The sequence below is a fragment of the Monodelphis domestica genome, chromosome 3 (genome assembly GCF_027887165.1).
Source record: "Monodelphis domestica isolate mMonDom1 chromosome 3, mMonDom1.pri, whole genome shotgun sequence".
Lineage (NCBI taxonomy): Eukaryota > Metazoa > Chordata > Mammalia > Didelphimorphia > Didelphidae > Monodelphis > Monodelphis domestica.
In genome coordinates this window covers 425100994-425119245 of record NC_077229.1, presented here as the reverse complement: position 1 = coordinate 425119245, position 18252 = coordinate 425100994, and the positions used below count along the sequence as shown (strand labels likewise).

Here is an 18252-nt window from a genome sequence, read left to right as displayed (position 1 = left end):
GCTCTAATTCTAGACATTTTTTCCTAATATAGTTACCAACTCAATTAGGAAACATATGATTTCAAAGGAGAAACTAAAATTTAAAAGCATAAGCCAGCAAAAGTAACTATTTCTCACATATGCTGTATTTTTTTAGCCCTCAACTAAAACCAAGCTGATCCATATCTGAGTTTTTAATGTTCAAATAACTACACAAAGTCAGGCAAAGTTCATTAGCCTCCCAGAAAGCAAGAACTGTGTTTTTGCCTTTTTTGTGCCCCCAGCTCTTATCACAATGCCTGACAATAAGGCAAATTCAATTTGCAGGTTTTCTGAATTAGACAGATCAGGTTTTCAATTTGAAGCAAAATAAGCAATATTACATAATATATACTATTCTTTAAAACTTCAGTACTATTATTCCTTCAATATATAGCAATACAACTATATAAGTGAATTGGTAGACTTGCTTTAAAAAGGAGCAAATTCAATATTACCTAAAAATTTACAAGTACAGCATTTTAGGATTTTATTAATCCCAAAGACTGAAATCTTTAATTTTTTGTCCTGAGTAGGTAAACAGCTGCTCTGAACAATCAGGAAATCATTCTCTTGACCAGATGACTGCACTAAGAGACAAATCCTTTTGACTCTCTACCTTCCAAGCATCAAACCATTGCTTGCACACGATCAGTAGTGATGTTAAGTGCAGAGTAAAGATAATAAACATAATTGCTGTGGCTATGTCCTTAATAATAAATTAGTCCTGTAAAATTTACTACCATTTATCATTTTCCATTCATATTATGCAATCAGTATAAGCATATAATTATATATAGAGAATTTTACTTTACATTCAATTTCCCTACAATGTTATTGAGGAGACACCTGCATTTCACAAATCTGTCAAAATTATCTAAATTTTTTCAAGTGTGTTTTTTGAGGAGAGTTGAGGTATATTACTAACTAAGCATGATTTTCCTAAATAACAATAAAGTATATTAGGTCACTGGATTAGTTCAATATTAATATTTCTATAAGTAGAAATATCAAAACAGTTAATAGCTTTGAACCACAAAAAAAAGTTCTTTAAAAGAACAAATGCCTCTTAATATCTTGCCTACAACATTTAATATCATTATATAAATTATTATATAAATAGGGTCATTAACACAAAGCTATACTTCAATATTTAAACTTCATATATAGTTCTACTAATATTTATAAATATCTTTGGTGAAATAAAATTTAATTTATTTTCCAGGATCAACCCACAGACTAATGAATTTGTTAAGTAGGCAAGTATTAAAGATACCATGGTGTTTCTTTAATTTTAATTCTTGGACTTCACAAGGAAAATCTAATTACATAAAAGTAGTCTAAGTTTAGATAATTTTAATTTCCTGACTTCACATTTTGTATATCACTCACTTGTGGAAGCCACAGGAATGTTGGGAAAGTTAGTGGTGCTGGTAGTGTTAGACTCAGACGGAGCTAACATGGCTGGGTATGTCTCTGAAGATGCACGGTTACTTGGTGGATGCTGTATGGTCTGAATTGAATGTCCTTCAGTGGACAATGATGGCTGTCCCTCAAAGTCAGGAACATATTCATCCTTCACCAACATACTTGATGGAGCTGCATTAAAAGTTAAACAAATTTAAATTCCTAACAAAAGTAAATAAACAGTATAACAAGCAAAGAACAAAAGTTTCTACGGTGAAAAATCATAATCCTCATTAGTAATTGTCTATGAAGTTCCTGAAACTCAGAGATTACTTACATGCTTATTTATTACTTATTTTTTACTTATTTATTTATCATAATTTGTCACCAACACCACACACTATTTGCCTGATCTATGGGATACCCAGAATTTTCTTATTTTATCAAAGTTATGGTACCATAAGCTGTGATCCAGTGCTAAAATGAAAAATAACATTAAAAAAAACTTTTGAATTCCTGAGCAACATAAGAAAAAAATAATTTAATCAACTAACTTGCAATTAACACCCGAAAAATAATTTTTATAAAGACATGATCCAAAGTTTGGGAAAATTTTTTTTCTTCTTCTAGCTGAGCTTGTTCTAGCCCAGTTTTTCAAGCAGTGCCCAAGAAAATAAATGTATAGTTTTAACACTTTGCTTTATTATTTACTGGAGAAAGCAGGTGGGATGTTAACACCTGAGAGGTCTGACGTCAAATAAAGTTACAGATGAATAGCCTCTTTTTTTTTAACTTTTTTTTAACTTTTTTTTTAACTTAAGAACTTCATGTATCACTATTGAAGAGGTATACTGGAGCCAGGTCAACTGCTGAGCGAAATGTTAAATTTTACATGTAAATGTAAATCATCCAGGAAATGCTACAAATGACAGCTTAGTTATTTTATTGTCTGTCTAGACTTAAGAAAGTGATAACATGTATGTTAATAATGCAGACTAAATTTAAATGTGGTACTTCCTTTGCAGAGCCAGTTACTAAACATTTACCACCAGCACACCCTCTGAACAGCTCCCCCAAGGAATCATATAGCCTCTATATAAGAGAAAGATCAAACCAATACTTCTTCCTAGAAGCTAGATACAAATAAGATAAACTTATGGTATGAACAATTCAATGGATGGTAGCTCCCTGGATGTCCTTTTTTAAAAAATAGAGCTAGTAGGCTACTTTTTGAATCTTTAGATTACACTGCACATACATATTCTGATTTTTTAGAATATTCTTTTAAAATTAAATTTGCCCTTCTTTGCCATCTTAGGGTCATTCTTCTCCTATCAAGAATTTTCTCCACACTAAAAACTAAGAAAGAAAAGAATAGAAGTTTAAAAGAATACCAGGGAGAACACACAAGAGATCTGCCTGACTGAGATTCGTCTCTGAATGAGTTACTACTGTAGAAGACAAGATGCACCCACAGTCAAACTAGTAATTTTCTAAGAGAAGCATAGAATGAACTTTTCTTAGTTTTAACAAAATGGAGGTATAATAATTATAACTCTCAAGTATATTAATATGTATATGCACTAGTGACATCACCATCTAGTACTGTTAACATAAGTTATCCAATGAAATCTCAGAGAAACTAAATGGAATAGTATTTTAATTTCTTTGTTCAGTTCTGTAGGATGTGTTTGGGGGAAAATTTTTTACACCAAGTATTTCTGAACAGGTCTCGTTACTCATACATGTAGAGAATTAAGTCAGATTTGGAAAAATATAAGTCATTCTCTCCATGGATAAATGGTCAAAGGATATGAACAAGAAGTTTTCAGATAAAGAAATTAGTCATTTATAATCATAAGAAAAAAATGCTCTAAATCACTCTTGATTAGAGAAATGCAAATCAAAACAACTCTGATTGATATACTACCTCACAACTATCAATTTGGCCAACAAAATAGGAAAGAAAAATTATAAATGTTGTTGGGAATATGGAAAAATTGGGACAGCACTGATTGTGGAATTGTGATCTCCAATCCTTTTGGAGAGAAATGTGGAACTATTCTCAAAAGGTTCTAAAATCATGCATACCCTTTGATCAAGCAATATACCACCACGAGGTCTGTATCTCAAAGAAATAAAAGGAAAAATAAAAGGAAAAAAGATCAATTGGTAAAAAATGTTTATTGTAGCTCTTTTTTGTGATAACAAAGAACTGGAAATTATGAGGATGTCCATCAATTGGGGAATGGCCGAATAAGTTATGATACATGATTATAATGGAATACTATTGTGCCACAGGATATGACAAACAGGATCATTTTGGAAAAACCTGGAAAGACTTATATGATCTGACACAAAGTGAAATAAGCAGAACCATAAAAACAATGTAACAACAATATTGTTTGATGAACAACTGTGAATCAGTGATGGCAAACCGAGTGCTCTCTGTGGGAACGCAGCTGCCCTCTCCCTCAAACCCCAGATTTGTTACTAGAAAGGCAGAAGGACTCAGGCACAGTTGCTCCTCTCCCCCTCCCCACTGTGCCTGATGACATTTTTTCATATCACCTATCCCTCTGCCAAGCAGCCAATGGGAGCACTTCAAGGGATAAGGTGGCCGGCTCACAGGAAACAGAACTGGAGGAAAGCGGAGTGGTCAGGCCACTCCCTTCCTCCTCTCTACACTTGCTGAGGACATTTCTCATTTCACCCGCCCCTCCACCCAGCAGTCCAATAGGTATATTTAGGAGTGCTTCCTCCCTTCCCTGTGTAGGTAAGGATGGGGGGCAGGGCACATCCAGCACTCAGTGGAGGGGGGGTGGGGGACAGCACAAGGTTTTAGGGGGAGGGTGGGCACTGGCACTTGGTCTGGGAGCTGGGGTGGGGGTGGGCCCCAACATTGTCTCTAAAAGATTCACTATCACTGACCTAGATATTCTCAGCAATATAATGATTCAAGACAATCCCAGAGATTCAAGATGAAAAATGCCATCTGCCTCCAGAGAAAGAACTAATGGAGTCTGATTACAGACCAAAACACACTGCATTTCATTTTCTTTCTTTTATTTTTTAATTTGAGATCTCACCCACAAAATGACTAATATTGTAAAATGTTTTACATGGTTGCCCATGAAAAATCTGTATCAAATTGTTTACTGTCTCAAAGAGGTGGCAAGAATAGGAGGGAATGAGGAAGGGAGGGTAGGAGGAAGGGGAAAAACTAGGAACTCAAAAAAATGTTTTAAGTTTAAAATCATTTTTACATGTAATTGGGAAAAATTAAATGTTCAAAAAAAGATTTATGTGTTCTGTGAGAAAAGACACAGAAGGCAGCATTTAGTAGGACTAACACTAGAGGGAAGCAGAGTACAACATATCACAAATAACCCTGGGTGAGATCCCAAAAGCTTCTAGCTTCACCAATAAAAAACATAAATTGGTGATGCCTATGGCCTTCCAAGTACTTTCATCACACACAAACCCTAGGGGTGAGGATATAGATCTGAAAAATCTAAGACATGCAACTTCAAAAATATTGAAGACCTATATCACATCTGTAAGAGGGTGACAAGGTAGACGGCTAGCTCCTAGAGAATAAAAAGGTTAGAAAAGTTTTGTTTTGTTTTTTAAAAAATGTAAAGATAAAATGCTTAGAGAGGCAGATAATTAAGCCTTGGAATTAGGAAGAGTTAGCTTCAAGTTTTGCCTTCCACAAACACTAGCTATGTTACCATGGTCAAGTTAAATTTAACGCACCCAGGCAACTCAGACTATAAATTATAGATGAGATGCCCACCTGCAAAAATAGAGAGTTTCCACATCAGGAGTTCTCTATACCAGAAAAATCAAAATTATAGATCTGTCTTGGTGAAGCCATGGAGTGCAGAGTTGGCATGCAGGAAGTTGCTCTGTTTCCCGCCTTCCCAGCACCTAAGGACATTTTTTGCATGCCCCACTCCTCTGTCCAGACCCCCAAAACGAGCACTTTCTCCCTCAGCTCTCTCTGGTAATGGGGGCTCATTTAACAGCTTGAATTGGCCCTCTGGGCACTCAATCTGAGAAAAGGTTTGCCAACCTTGGTACAGATCCTCCTCCTAAATGACAATCACTTTTACAAAACATTAAGCTTTAAAACTCTTATCTTCTGTCTCAGATTCAATGCTGTATATTGGTCCTAAGGCCAAAGAGAAATAAAAGGTCTAGGCAACAGGGGTTAAGGAATTGTCCAGGGTCACACAGCTAGGAAGTGACCAGATTTGAACCTAGGACTCTCCAACTCAAGGTCTGGCTCTCAATTCACTGAGCCACCTAGCTGCACCCCACATTATGGATTTTAAAGTTCCTTTTCCCCTCCCACAAAAAACCTATGAGATAAGTCAGTATACATTATTATTATTATATCATTTGATAATAAGGAAGTGGAGACTCAGAGAAGGAAAGTAATACTTAACTAATAAGGGGCAGGTAAATTAAAATTTTTTTTCTTTAATTTTTTGATCTCCATATTATTCATTCCTATAAGTAAACAATCCCATAAAACTAAAACCCAAAACATAACTCAAATAAACAAGTAATAAATTACATGTTTTCATCTGCATTTCTATTCCAACAGTTCTTTCTCTAGAGGTGGAGAGTATTCTTTTTCATAAGTCCCTGAGAATTGTACTGGTTCATTGTATTGCTATTAGTAGCAAAGTCTGTCACATTTGATCATTCCACAATATTGCAGTTACTGTGTATAATATCCTCTAGGTTCTGTTTATTTCACTCTGCATCAGTTCACAAAAGTCTTTCCAGATCTCTCTGAAATTATCTGTTCATCATTCATTATAGCACAACAGTATTCCAACACCATCATACACAATTTGTTCAGCCATTCCCCAAATTAGGGACATCGCTTTAGTTTCCAATTCTTTGCCACCACAAAAAGAGCAGCTTTGTACAAACAGGTCCTTTCCCATTTTTAAAAATCTCTTTGGGATAAAGACCCAGTAGTGATATTACTCTAAAATGGTTGGATCAGTTCAAAACTCCACTGGCAATGTAACAATGCCCCAATTTGGGACAGGTAAGTTTTAAACCACTTCTTTGTTCGAACCTTACCTTCTGTCTTAGAATTGATACTAGGTATAGGTTCCAAGGAAGAATAGTACAAGCTACACAACTGGGGTTAAGTGATTTGCCCAAGGTTGCACAGCTAGGAAGTATCTATCTGAAGCCAGATTTGCTATTGGCCTGGCTCTCTATCTATGTAGCTGCCCTCTTTGTGTGCCCACTTGTGATTCCAACTGCAGCCCTCTCCTGCTTCACAAGAGATAACACTGAGCCTCTCAGGACACCATATGGTTCTGAATTACCCATACTTGCCCAATCTTCCCTAGAATTCCTAGAATAACCAAAACACATTTGTTACATGAATGAATCAAAACAATCACAATGTGTTGTGAATTCTATTAAGCCATATGAGTGCTTTTAGAGGGAGAAGTATAAGCCTCATAGAGAAGTTTACTTGTCCAAATTTAACTGGTTCATATAGTCACACTATCATTAGCTATAGGCTCAAGAGCAACCAAACCTGGACTCTTAAAACTAACTTACCAATCATAATGATGACTCAGTAACTCATTCTATAATCCTAGGAAAAAATGACCTGTCTGTGTTTTTCCTACCTACTTATAGAGGTATGCTATGCTGATAAAGGCTTAATAACTCTGTCTCTAAAAAAAGAAAAATGGACCCAAAATATATTTTAAAGTTTAATTTGCATTATTAACTCTTTCTTAAGTGTAGACACTCAACAAAACAATATATCAAACACTGGTTTATAGAATTTGTGTATTTCACAAATGTAAATGCTGATATTGAAAATTTAATAATTATCTTTCTGGTGCCTGTTCCACATGACTATAACACACTCCTGACTATATGATAACTATTTTTACTTTTTTTTGGGGGGGAGGGGACTGAAAGAATACCATAGCCATTAAAATAGTAACAACCCAAATAATTTTGTGAGTAACTTTCCTTATTAACCCGTTTTTTCTAAAAAGGGATAAAAACTTAGGAAAATATTTTATTTTTATTTAAACCTTAAATCAAATATTGCAATGAAAATATTACCTGTTATTTTGGAAAGCAAGTTTAAGACATCATTATACTCTTCTAAGTGATTTCTAAGGATATAATATTCTAATTGTTTTTTCCTGGAAAATTGGTTATTCCCCCTTAAAATCTTATTTGAGAATTCTTCCAAATTACAAAAGTATTTTGACATTCCTTTAAATTTATTAAACTTCAGTCCTAAAATCTCCCTTCCCTTTACCTAATCACACCTATGTGCACATTCTTCTGCCATAATGCTTTAGAGCATCTTTGTTATCAGTTTTCAACACTGGTAAACGATTAAGGACAATTTAAACTCTGATGACAAATAGCCTTAAATGGCTCAACCCTTTTTTTTTTCACAACTGACATCCAAAATAAATTTACAGAGTAGGTTCTTGTTAATATTACCCGAACTAATGGCAAACTAGAGGGTGGGGAAGAGTACAGGCAATTATTAAAAACAGATTACCTACCAGAACTTTGCAGTGTCAATCCTGAGAGATCTTAATTTGAAAAAAAGGAGAAAAGATGTTATCAGCATGGAACCAGACAGTAAATGTGAGAACCCATAGTCATGTATTACAGTATCAAAATTTAATACTAAACATGCACTCAAATCTAAACATATACATGATACAATCTTATTTTGAAAAAAATTTTCAAAAAATTAGAATAACATGGATTCATTTGAAGTAACTAAATTTTAAATTATTATTTTTTTGATTCACAATTTTGAGACTGCTTTAATCCTATAATCATTAACTTCATTAAAAGTATCCTCTTAAATCTTTTGACATGTAATTTCATTAGTAAAGTCAGTCTACCTACCAATGCCAGGTGATACAACTCGTTCATAATGATATGGATTCACACAGACACTATCACATTTTAGGTCGAAAGCATATTGACAGTATTTCACATGTTTAAGTTCATTTTTGTGAAGATCAGGCCACCTCCAGAGACGAGCATATATCACATGAGGGAAACCTTTCCGACCAGCCACCTAGGAAGTTTTAAAATAAGACAGTTGAAAAATTTGTATTATAAATGCTAATTCTAAAACCATCTAAAAGTACTGAAATATAAGTTAAACAAGATAATAGCTTCTATAATGCTTCTAGACAAATTTTAGGTTTAAGAGAATGGCTATGAGAGTCTACCTATAAAATCTGATTGGTAAATTACTCACTGATTGGTAACTAGAGTTTATCAAATAAGAGCATCTAATTTTATTATTATCTCATTAAATAAACTATTTAGAAAAGCATCTAAGACCATGAAATAAAATCAATATTAAATTACTTGATCTGTAAGTTAAAGAGGAGGAGAGAAAGGCTTTCTGGTTTGATTTTTAATAAAAGTGCTAGATGCATGTTATATTTTTACTAATATTCTTAGGATATTAAGATATAGAGTAAAAAAAACCCAAGTTTTTTTAAAAAGGCAAAATTCAATTTAATTCATAGTATTAAAGTATCTTCTTTGCATGTATTCTTATAACTTTTAATCTTTCAGTAGAGCAATATTTGAAGTGGGAGAGTCAAACAATTTACTCTATTAACAAATGTATCTTTAAAAAGGACTTAAATTAAGGGAATGAAGTAATAATGGAAATAGATAATCAATCATCCTAAAAGGCAAGAATAGGTTAGGTTGTTGCATTTGACTAACCTGAAGCCTGCCATCTAATGTCCTTTGTATTGTGACACATTTGCTGGGATGGGCGCCATTTGTAGTTATAGCTGTTATTAAAGAATCCAATTCATCCTTCTTCTCCTTCAGCTTCTTTACCAAACTTTCAATTGCTCTTTTTGCAAATGTTTCACTTTCTCCACCTTGTCTATGGCACATCAAACTATGAACAATGCTCAGACAGGCATCATTACTTGTGGGTGTGTTAGTAATAGACATATTGTCCATTTGTTACCGTTTTTTCTTTTGAATCAAATGAGTCGAAAATTCCTACAGCAATTCTGATAGTGTTCAGGCAGCAAGGAACAACTCCTAATGCTGCCCACAGGCAAGACAGTTACAGACATGTGTTATTCAGGATAACCTAGGAAAAATATGAGAGAACAAAAGAGATCAATAAAGTTGGAGAGTTTTTTTGTTTTGTTCTTAACCAAGTACATTGTAATGGTAAAGAAGTACAAACTTGCTCTCAATAAGGTTCATTTAGAAACTCCCAATTCAGAGTCTAGAGAAACTGGGTTCTTTTCTTAGATGCTTTGAGATAAAAGTGTTCTGTATATTTTCAAGTCAAAGACCATTAGACTGTAATTCTAATATTCTGTTGCTTTAAAATAATACGTGCTGAAATATCAGAAAGGCAATAAAATGAATTGGCAAGTTGTTACTACTACTTAAGTGTACTTATAAAACTTTGAAAGATTACTCATAATCAATTTATCTTTTGAGGCAGGCTTGGGTAAACTTAAGTTCATAATGAAAAAAAATTTAATAATATAACTCATGAACAAAGATTAAATTTAATAATTTTAAAAAGGTTAATAATAATTTGAAGAGCAGGATTTAAACAAATTCTTAATAATCAACCACACAATATCCTCTGAACTAGAGACTCCATTTCTGGGCTTATACTCCAGGGAAGCCATTGGTAAGAAAAAAGGATACCTATATAAAGCAGAACTTGTTTTAATAGATAAGAATTGGAAACAAAGTAGATGACCATCAACTGGGAAACAATTAAACAAACTGAGGCACTTGGATGTAATAGAATATTACTGTGTTGTAAGAAAAAGATCTATATGAAATGATGCAGTGAAATAAAGAGCCAAGAAAACAAGACATAGAACTACAACAGTATCAATGGAAAGAACTATCCACCAGAAAATTAAGAGTAAATGTGATGGGAGGGAGTTAAGTAGTTCCATGGATTAAGAGCCAGTTCTGGAGACAGAAGGTCCTGGGTTCAAATTTGACCTTAGACCTATCCTAGCTGTGTGACCTTGGGCAAGTCATTTAACTCCACTGACTATCCCTTGACACTCATCTGCCTTGGAACCAATACATAGTATTGATTCTAAAATAGAGGGTATGGGTTAAAAAAAATTAAATGTAACAAAATTATAAAGATCCAGCAGGATTCAAATTAAGAAATATGAGAAGATATCTCCAAACTATGCCTTCTTAGAGAAGGGAGGTCTACAGTTATTTTATATTGCACATGTTTTCAGACTTCTTTGATGTACTGATTAGCTGTGCTGATTTTCTACCTCTCTAAGAAAAACAATTTGATATAGGAGATAGCTACTTGGAGAAACCATGATAATTTAAGAAACAGATTTCAATAAAAACTTATTTTTTAAAAAAAGATAATCAACTATTCTGTGCAAGTTTATAACTTCTTGGCTTAAATCAAAAGGGAAATTTCACCAGAAAAATAAAATTAACTACCACCAACCCATAAGGTAAAAGTGAAAAAAATTCTAAATTCTTCAAAATTTCATTTATAAAAAAAGGCCTATACTTTAATCCTTGATGTGATCAAGGATTAGTAATTATATTAATACACAACAATCTCTTCAACCTGTGTTGGTTATCATATTTAATAATTATAGGCTTTCTTATTCTTTTGGTATCCAAAAAGCAACAATATTTACTTGGATTGTCCATTTGTTTTTGTTCATTCTCACTATATGACTATCTCTTTTTCTAAACAAACACAGATTTAATGTCACTTACCTGTTTCAATGTATTCATGCCAGCATTATAACATGAAGGCTGACATGCATTCTGATCTATATCACATATCTCACCAATGACCTGAGTTTTTTGTAATTTTAGTTTTTCTGAGATTGTTATATTCTTTAACTTGAAGCTATACAATACCAGAGAATATTGGTGTCAAGAAATTGCTTTTCAAATGTCATATAAAGCATCCACTGTGCAATGTTTTCAGTTTTACATTTGCCAAACAGCCTGATCTCATCTTATCATAATTCTGAACCTCAATCATTATCATTACTCTTACCTAACTCATCTCAAATACACATGCATACACACAGATTAATATAATGGGACATCCATCTAACTAGAATCTTCCATATTATTACAAATTTCTGAAGAGGATGCTATGTTCTAAGACTCCAGGAAATCATTAAGATGTCATCTATGAAGAGTAAGTTTTATCCTCACAACAACCCTGTGGGTGATATCATCCCCATTTTACAAAGAAACAGAGGCAGACTTGCCCATGGTCACATAGCTACTAAGTGTCTGAGGCTGGATTTCATCTCATATCTTCCTAGCTCTAGGTTCAAGTACTCTGTCAAATGTACCACCTTGCTTTCTCAAATACAAAGGCATGCTTTTTAAACCATTCTATGTGACAAAATACTCATTGTATTTCGTCATGTAGCCCAACTAAATATTATACTCTTCCATAGTATTTCAAGAAAGGGTCTGTCCAAACACTGCATAAATGATGACAGTGGCCTGAAAAGTAATCAACCAAAGAGCATTTATTAAGTGCCTACTGTGTGCCAAGCACTATGCTAAATGGCACCCAAAGAGAGACAAAAAAAAAGTCTGCTCTCAAAGAGCATTTTTCTAGGTAGTTTCCATCTCCTAAAGAAAAAGAATTATGCATAAATAGCAGATACTGTGTATTTGATAACATATGTAACATGTGACATCCAAAGTCACTCACCATTTCAATGAAAAAGAGGGAAAAACAAAGGAGACAATATGGAAACTACATACAAATAAAAGACAGAAGGGATAAACTAGAGAAAATAAACAGAGGGAAGGAGATATTAGCATTAAAGAGGAGGCTTCTTATGGAAAGTAAGATTTTTAGCTGGGGCTTGACTCAAGCCAAGAAACAGAAAGTATTCCAGACACAGAGGACAGCTAGAAGATGCTCAGCTCAAAGATGAAGTGTCTTGTTCAAGGTGTTACTGGATCAAAGAATACATTGAGGGACAAAAAGGATGTATGTGCAAAACTCAAGTGGCAGTACTATGTAAAAAGACTGCAGAGGGTCAGGTTATGATTTGAGTTCCACAGAATTTTATATTTGATTCTGGGGTGAGAGAAGGAGTCATTGGAGTTTACTGAAAAGGGAGAGACATGATCCAGACCATTGTTTTAGGAAAATCATTTTCTGAGGCACAGATGGATTGGATTGGGCAAAGACTTGAGGAATGAAGATAAGAATTTTGTATTAGAGATGAGAATACATGTATCACCCTTTTTTCACTGGACTGGTAGGAGCCTTTGATGGGGAATGTTGTATATGTTATCAGGTACAGAGTATCTGCTGATTATACTTAACTCTTTTTCTTTAGGAGATGGAAAATACATTGAAATGATTTAAGTAAAAAAAGCAAGATGCATCAATAAGACTTTTTTTTAATTAAAAGAGCTTGTGTTCTAAACTACCATCCTTAAGTTACTTGATAAGCAAGAATATTAAATATTTTTTGGCCTCTGTGGCAATTATTTTGCATAAATTTCTCTCCAAAATGGTCAGATTTAATGTACTCAATTTTATCCATTCCCAATTTGTCAGCTTCAATAGCTTGTTTAACCATGTTTATGGGGGAGTTCAGTGACTTCTTTTTATCTTTTTTTTATGACTATACATAGTCAATCACTTCCAAAATGATGGTTGTATCCATAGGTTGTCAGTTCCTGCCTCTTAGGATATGGTTAATTTCACTTTATCACTAAAAGATCCATACTCTCAGTTACTTTCACATAGCTTCTTGGAAAAAGTACTCACAATAGGAAAGCATAACTTTTCAGAGGAATTGGCAAGGCTTTCTTTGGTCACTTTCTTATCTGAACCCTAAACAAAAAACATTTTACAGAGTTGTTGCCATTTTCCACTGTGCCCATTTTCAAACTGATGTCAAAGTAAGTTGACTTAATTTGGAGAATCCAATCAAGCTCTTCATAGAAGCTTCTACCATTACATCTTTCTGTATCATCCCCAACAGATGTTGGCAGCTAGTCAATAATTATCTCAACAATAGCCTGATTACAATCATTTTCAGAACAGCAAGATGTGATGATGCCCCAAGATATCTAGCTTATCTTTGGGTACATAATGAAACCACTTGTGCCAATTTCTTTGATCACTCTGAAGAGTACTTCTAAACTATACCTCCCCTGAACCATAGCTTAGGTGTCTTTTAATTTTTTTTATAACAACGTCAGAATAGACATGGTTCTATGTCAACAAAACCTGAGTTTCAGCCCTACTTCTGACCAAGTCTAGCTATGAGAATCTAGGCAAATAATTTAACTCGTCCTCCAGGTTAACTACCTAAGATCATAAATTGCTGAGTGTAAATGTTCTGAATTGGTAATGTCCTTGACAGTTTAATTAATGAAACTACAGATCCAGAAAAATTATTAATATTTTGATTCTAAGCACTCTGTTCCCTCTACTGATAAGACATGCATTGTTTTGGAAAAAAAACAAAAAAAAAACAAAGATATGATATCAATCAATATCTTAAGAACCAGTCATTCTATCTATGGTACTACTCAGGACTTTGTGGAGACTCAAGGCAATCCTTGCTCTCAAATGGCTAATAGTCTTAAGGGAAAAACAAGGTCAACATGTCACTCCAACTTTCTAATCTGAAAAATAAAAGAATTGTATTAATGACTAAGATTCTTTTCGAACTGTAAATTTATGTAATTCTTTCATCACTAAAGACTTAACAATGCCAACAGTAAAGAAGAATTATTAACTAATTCGTGAATTGTTTCTGTTTTTACAGAATCTAATATTTGTGAGTAATTCTCTAAGAGCTTTAAGTCTTAAAAGACTGCGAAAAAATATTTTTGTCTGAATTTTGTCATACATACATTTTAAAAATTGAGGAATATGAGGTAGAATGTTTTATTTCATACTTTACTAGAGGAGAGAGAAAAATCTTAAACCAAAGAATAGAGGAAATTATAAAAGCCAAAACAGAACTTTAAAAACTATATATTACAAACAATTAAAATTGAGAAAAATATATGCCAATATATTTCTAATAAATCATATATTTTAAAAATCTATAAGGATTTGCCACTGTCTGAGTTGTAAAGTTCTACCTCAATTAATCACTGGTAAATGACATGTACAGTTTTCAAATGAACATCAACAAATGGAAAAGTGCTTCAAGTCACTAATATTGTATTTCTCTTTCCTTTCAAACGCATTAAAAAAATCATCTTTATTAGGTATTCCCACTTCTCCTCAGACTCTCTTCTACTAAAACCCTTGCAGTTTATTGGCTTCCAAATCAAACTAACGAATCACAAATTATCAATGATCTTTTATTTGCCTAATACATAGGCCTTTTCTCAATTCCCATTATTCTTGACTTTGAGGGTCATCATTCCTTTTCTTCCTGGACACATTCTCCTTTCTAGATATATATTATTCTTGTTTGATTCTCCTACCATCATTCACAATATCACCTTAAATGTAAAAGTATGTACCACCAAATAGTTGTCCTTTATCCTTCTTCTTTTTCTATATTTTTCTCAAGTACTCAATTATTCCAATATACTCAATTACTTCAATGCAGATTACTTCCAAATCTATATATCTATAGTCTCTCTCCTGAATAAAAATACTAAATCATTAATTGCCTACTGAATGAATATTTGGAACTATATGTTCCAATGACCTCTCTATGTTCAAAATTCAAGCCACTTTCAAACTTCCCCATTTCTGTTATGGGTACAGAGCGAGCAGCTCCCAAATTGGTTACTGTCTTTTCACATCCACAATCACTTCTCATTTGGACTACTATTACCAAAGACTGCTAATTAGTTTCCCTTACTTATCTTAACTCTCTCCAATCTGCCACATAACTAACAAAAAGTAATTTTCCTAACACACAAGTCTGACCTTGTCATTCAATTGCTGAAAAATTTCCCTATTACTCCTAATAATTACTAAACTCTTCTGTTTTGCATTTATACCCTTTCATAATTTGGCCACAATTAAAACCTTATTATGTATTACTCTATCCCTCCCTCAAAAGAATACAATGGTCCAAATTAATTGATTTCCTTGCTCTCTTACATATACTTCATCTTCCATTTCTGTACCTTTACACAAGCTGTCCCCATGAATGCATGCTCTCCTCTTATATATCTCTACAGATCCCTATTTCCTGCAAAAGCTCAGCTCAAGAGTTATATCCTATCTGAAGTCATTCTAAAATGTCTAATGTCTGTATCAAACACTCAATAAATATTAAGCATTATGCTAAGCACAGGGAAAGAATTATCTTATATTTTTATCTGCACATATATCTGTACATTTTGTTTCCCATAATAAAATGTAAACTCTATAAGGGCAGGAAAGGTATCATTTTCATCTTTTTATTCCCAAAATCTAGGTAATTCTTGGCACATAGCAGGTACTTAATAAATGCTTGCTGGCTGATAGCAACACAAATTAAAATAATACTAGAACATAAAAGAATTGAAGTCAAAACCAACAATAAGCAATGTTGGTTCCAAATGACCCAGGTTAAAATATTTTTCTTTCTATTAAAAAGTGGTAAACTAGAAGAGTAGCAAATCAGATACTTTTGCTTAAATATTTTAGGGGAAAGTGTTACTAAGTCATTAATTGATATTTATGTATTTTTTTAAGTGTGCAAAGTGGTTTATAGTATATCATTTGATTTCCACAACACTCTGAATAGATATTACAGGTAATAATAATAATGTGTCAACGTTCATAGTGCTTTGTATATATTTACTCATTTGAGTCTCACAACAACCCTGGGAAGTAGGTGCTATTATCATCCTCATTTTACAGATCTTTATCTATAAAATGCATTAAGAGGTTATGTCATTTGCCCAGGGTTACATATCTAGTAAATGTCTGAAGCAGGTTTGAATTTAATTCATCTCAAACACCAGCATTCCATCCATAGTACCACATAGCTGCCAAAATAAACATTATCACTATTTTACAAATATAGAGACAGAGGCTCAGAGACTTTAAGTAAGTTGTCCCATATATACACCAGAAACCAATCCAAGACTTCCGTATTCCAAGTCCAGCACTCTTCTACTGGTCCATGGAGGGGAGAAAAAGGATTCCTTGTGAAGTGGTATGACAAAACAAAATATATCTTTTTTTAAAAAGGGAAGCAGCCTTAATCAATAGCCCATTCATTAAATACTTACTATGTGTCAGGCATTACTACTAAACTCCATGTATACAAAAAAAGACAAAAATCTCTGCCCTCAAGGAGCTTAATTAGAAAATGGGGAAAACAACATGTAAATAAATACATACCAGATACATAAAGAATCGATGAAAAATAATTTTAAAACAAGAAGTCAAGGATTCTGAGAGAGAGACTGATAAGTTAAGGAGAAGCTAGGTTGTGAAGTTTTAAATGCCAAATACAAGACTAATTCTGGGAATCAGAAGGAAGAATTACTGGAATTTATTAAGGGGAGGTGAGGACAGGGAAACAGGGTCAAGCTTACAACTTGGGAAAATCATTTTGGCAAAAGTGCAGAGCATGGAGAGGAGTTAAGAGAGACATGAGGCAAGGAAACCAAATGGAAGGCTAATGCAATAATTCAGGCTTGAGGTGATGATGACCTAACCCAGAGTAATGATTTATGACAACAGAGAAAGGGACATATTTGAGAAATGTTTTGATGGTAGAAGAAATGACAAGCTACATAGGGTAAATGAAAAAATCAAAAATGAAATCAAAGTTTCAGATTGGGTAAGTGAAAGAGCTATTCTCTTAACAATAAAAGGAAAGTTTAGAAGAAGGAAAGGTTTGGGAAAATAGATGAGTTCTATTTCCAACATCTTGACTTGAGAAACCTAGAATATATGCACCTCCAAATGTCCTTAAGAAATCACTTGGGTGGGGGCAGCCCAATGGATTGAGAGTCAGGCGGGAGGTCCTGAACCAGACACTTCCTAGTTGTGTGACCCTGGTTAAGTCACTTAACCCCCATTGCCTAGTCCTTTACCACACTTCTGCATTAGAACCAATACCCAATATTGATTCTTAGATGGAAAGTAAGAAATTGTTTTTTTTTTAAGGGAAAAAAAAAAAAGAAATCACTTAGGAAGTAAAATGTATGAATTGTTCTTCCTTGTTGTAGACATCAGCCATATGGAATACAGTGCCTACTATGTGTCATTGGTTGATTGGGGGAGGGGGGATATGTCCTATTTCTCCAAGTAATTAGAAATGCCTTAAGGTTAAGGGTCTAAAGTCTTTTTTTGTATCTTGGTGATAACATAAAATACTCAAATGTGTGTCATTTATAACTAAATATGTGATAACTTTAAATATACAACTTATACTCTAACAGTTTTCAAAGAAATTTTTTTAATGTGTTATGCATTTCCCTTTTCTTAACTGATTAGGGTCAACATTAAAAATTACTGTACTATACTTACAACAGGATATTTTAATGGACCTTGAAAGTATAAAAGCTGATTTAGTTCTGCTTACTTTTTGTATTTTTTTCTCTCTCCTTCTTAGCAGAAACTGAAACTACTTAATATTGTCCCTATTATACCTTTAACTTCTAGTATATCAAAAACACAGCCAAAATGAAAATACATTACAAAACTTCAGAGTTGAAGTTGCTAGATTTCCAACATTAAATATCATTTAAGGGAAAGTTTTTGTTCAGTTTGTTTTGCAAGAGACTTAAGTTTTAAAAGAGAGAAAGAAAGAAATG

At 33.5% G+C, this 18252-nt stretch overlaps 1 protein-coding gene across 8 annotated transcripts in view; it reads right to left on the bottom strand.

Annotated features, from left to right (window-relative positions):
• The window catches only part of SMAD4 (SMAD family member 4), a 72598-nt gene that overhangs the window by 45729 nt on the left and 8617 nt on the right, over positions 1-18252 (bottom strand). For all 8 annotated transcript variants that reach the window (XM_056824435.1, XM_056824434.1, XM_056824437.1 and 5 more), the window contains exons 2-5: positions 9205-9589; positions 8362-8536; positions 8007-8036; positions 1411-1617 (exon numbers count right to left, since the gene is read on the bottom strand). In XM_056824435.1, coding sequence (XP_056680413.1) covers positions 1411-1617; positions 8007-8036; positions 8362-8536; positions 9205-9453 — 661 coding nt within the window. In that variant the 5' untranslated portion in view covers positions 9454-9589. The remainder of the gene's footprint in view (positions 1-1410; positions 1618-8006; positions 8037-8361; positions 8537-9204; positions 9590-18252) is intronic.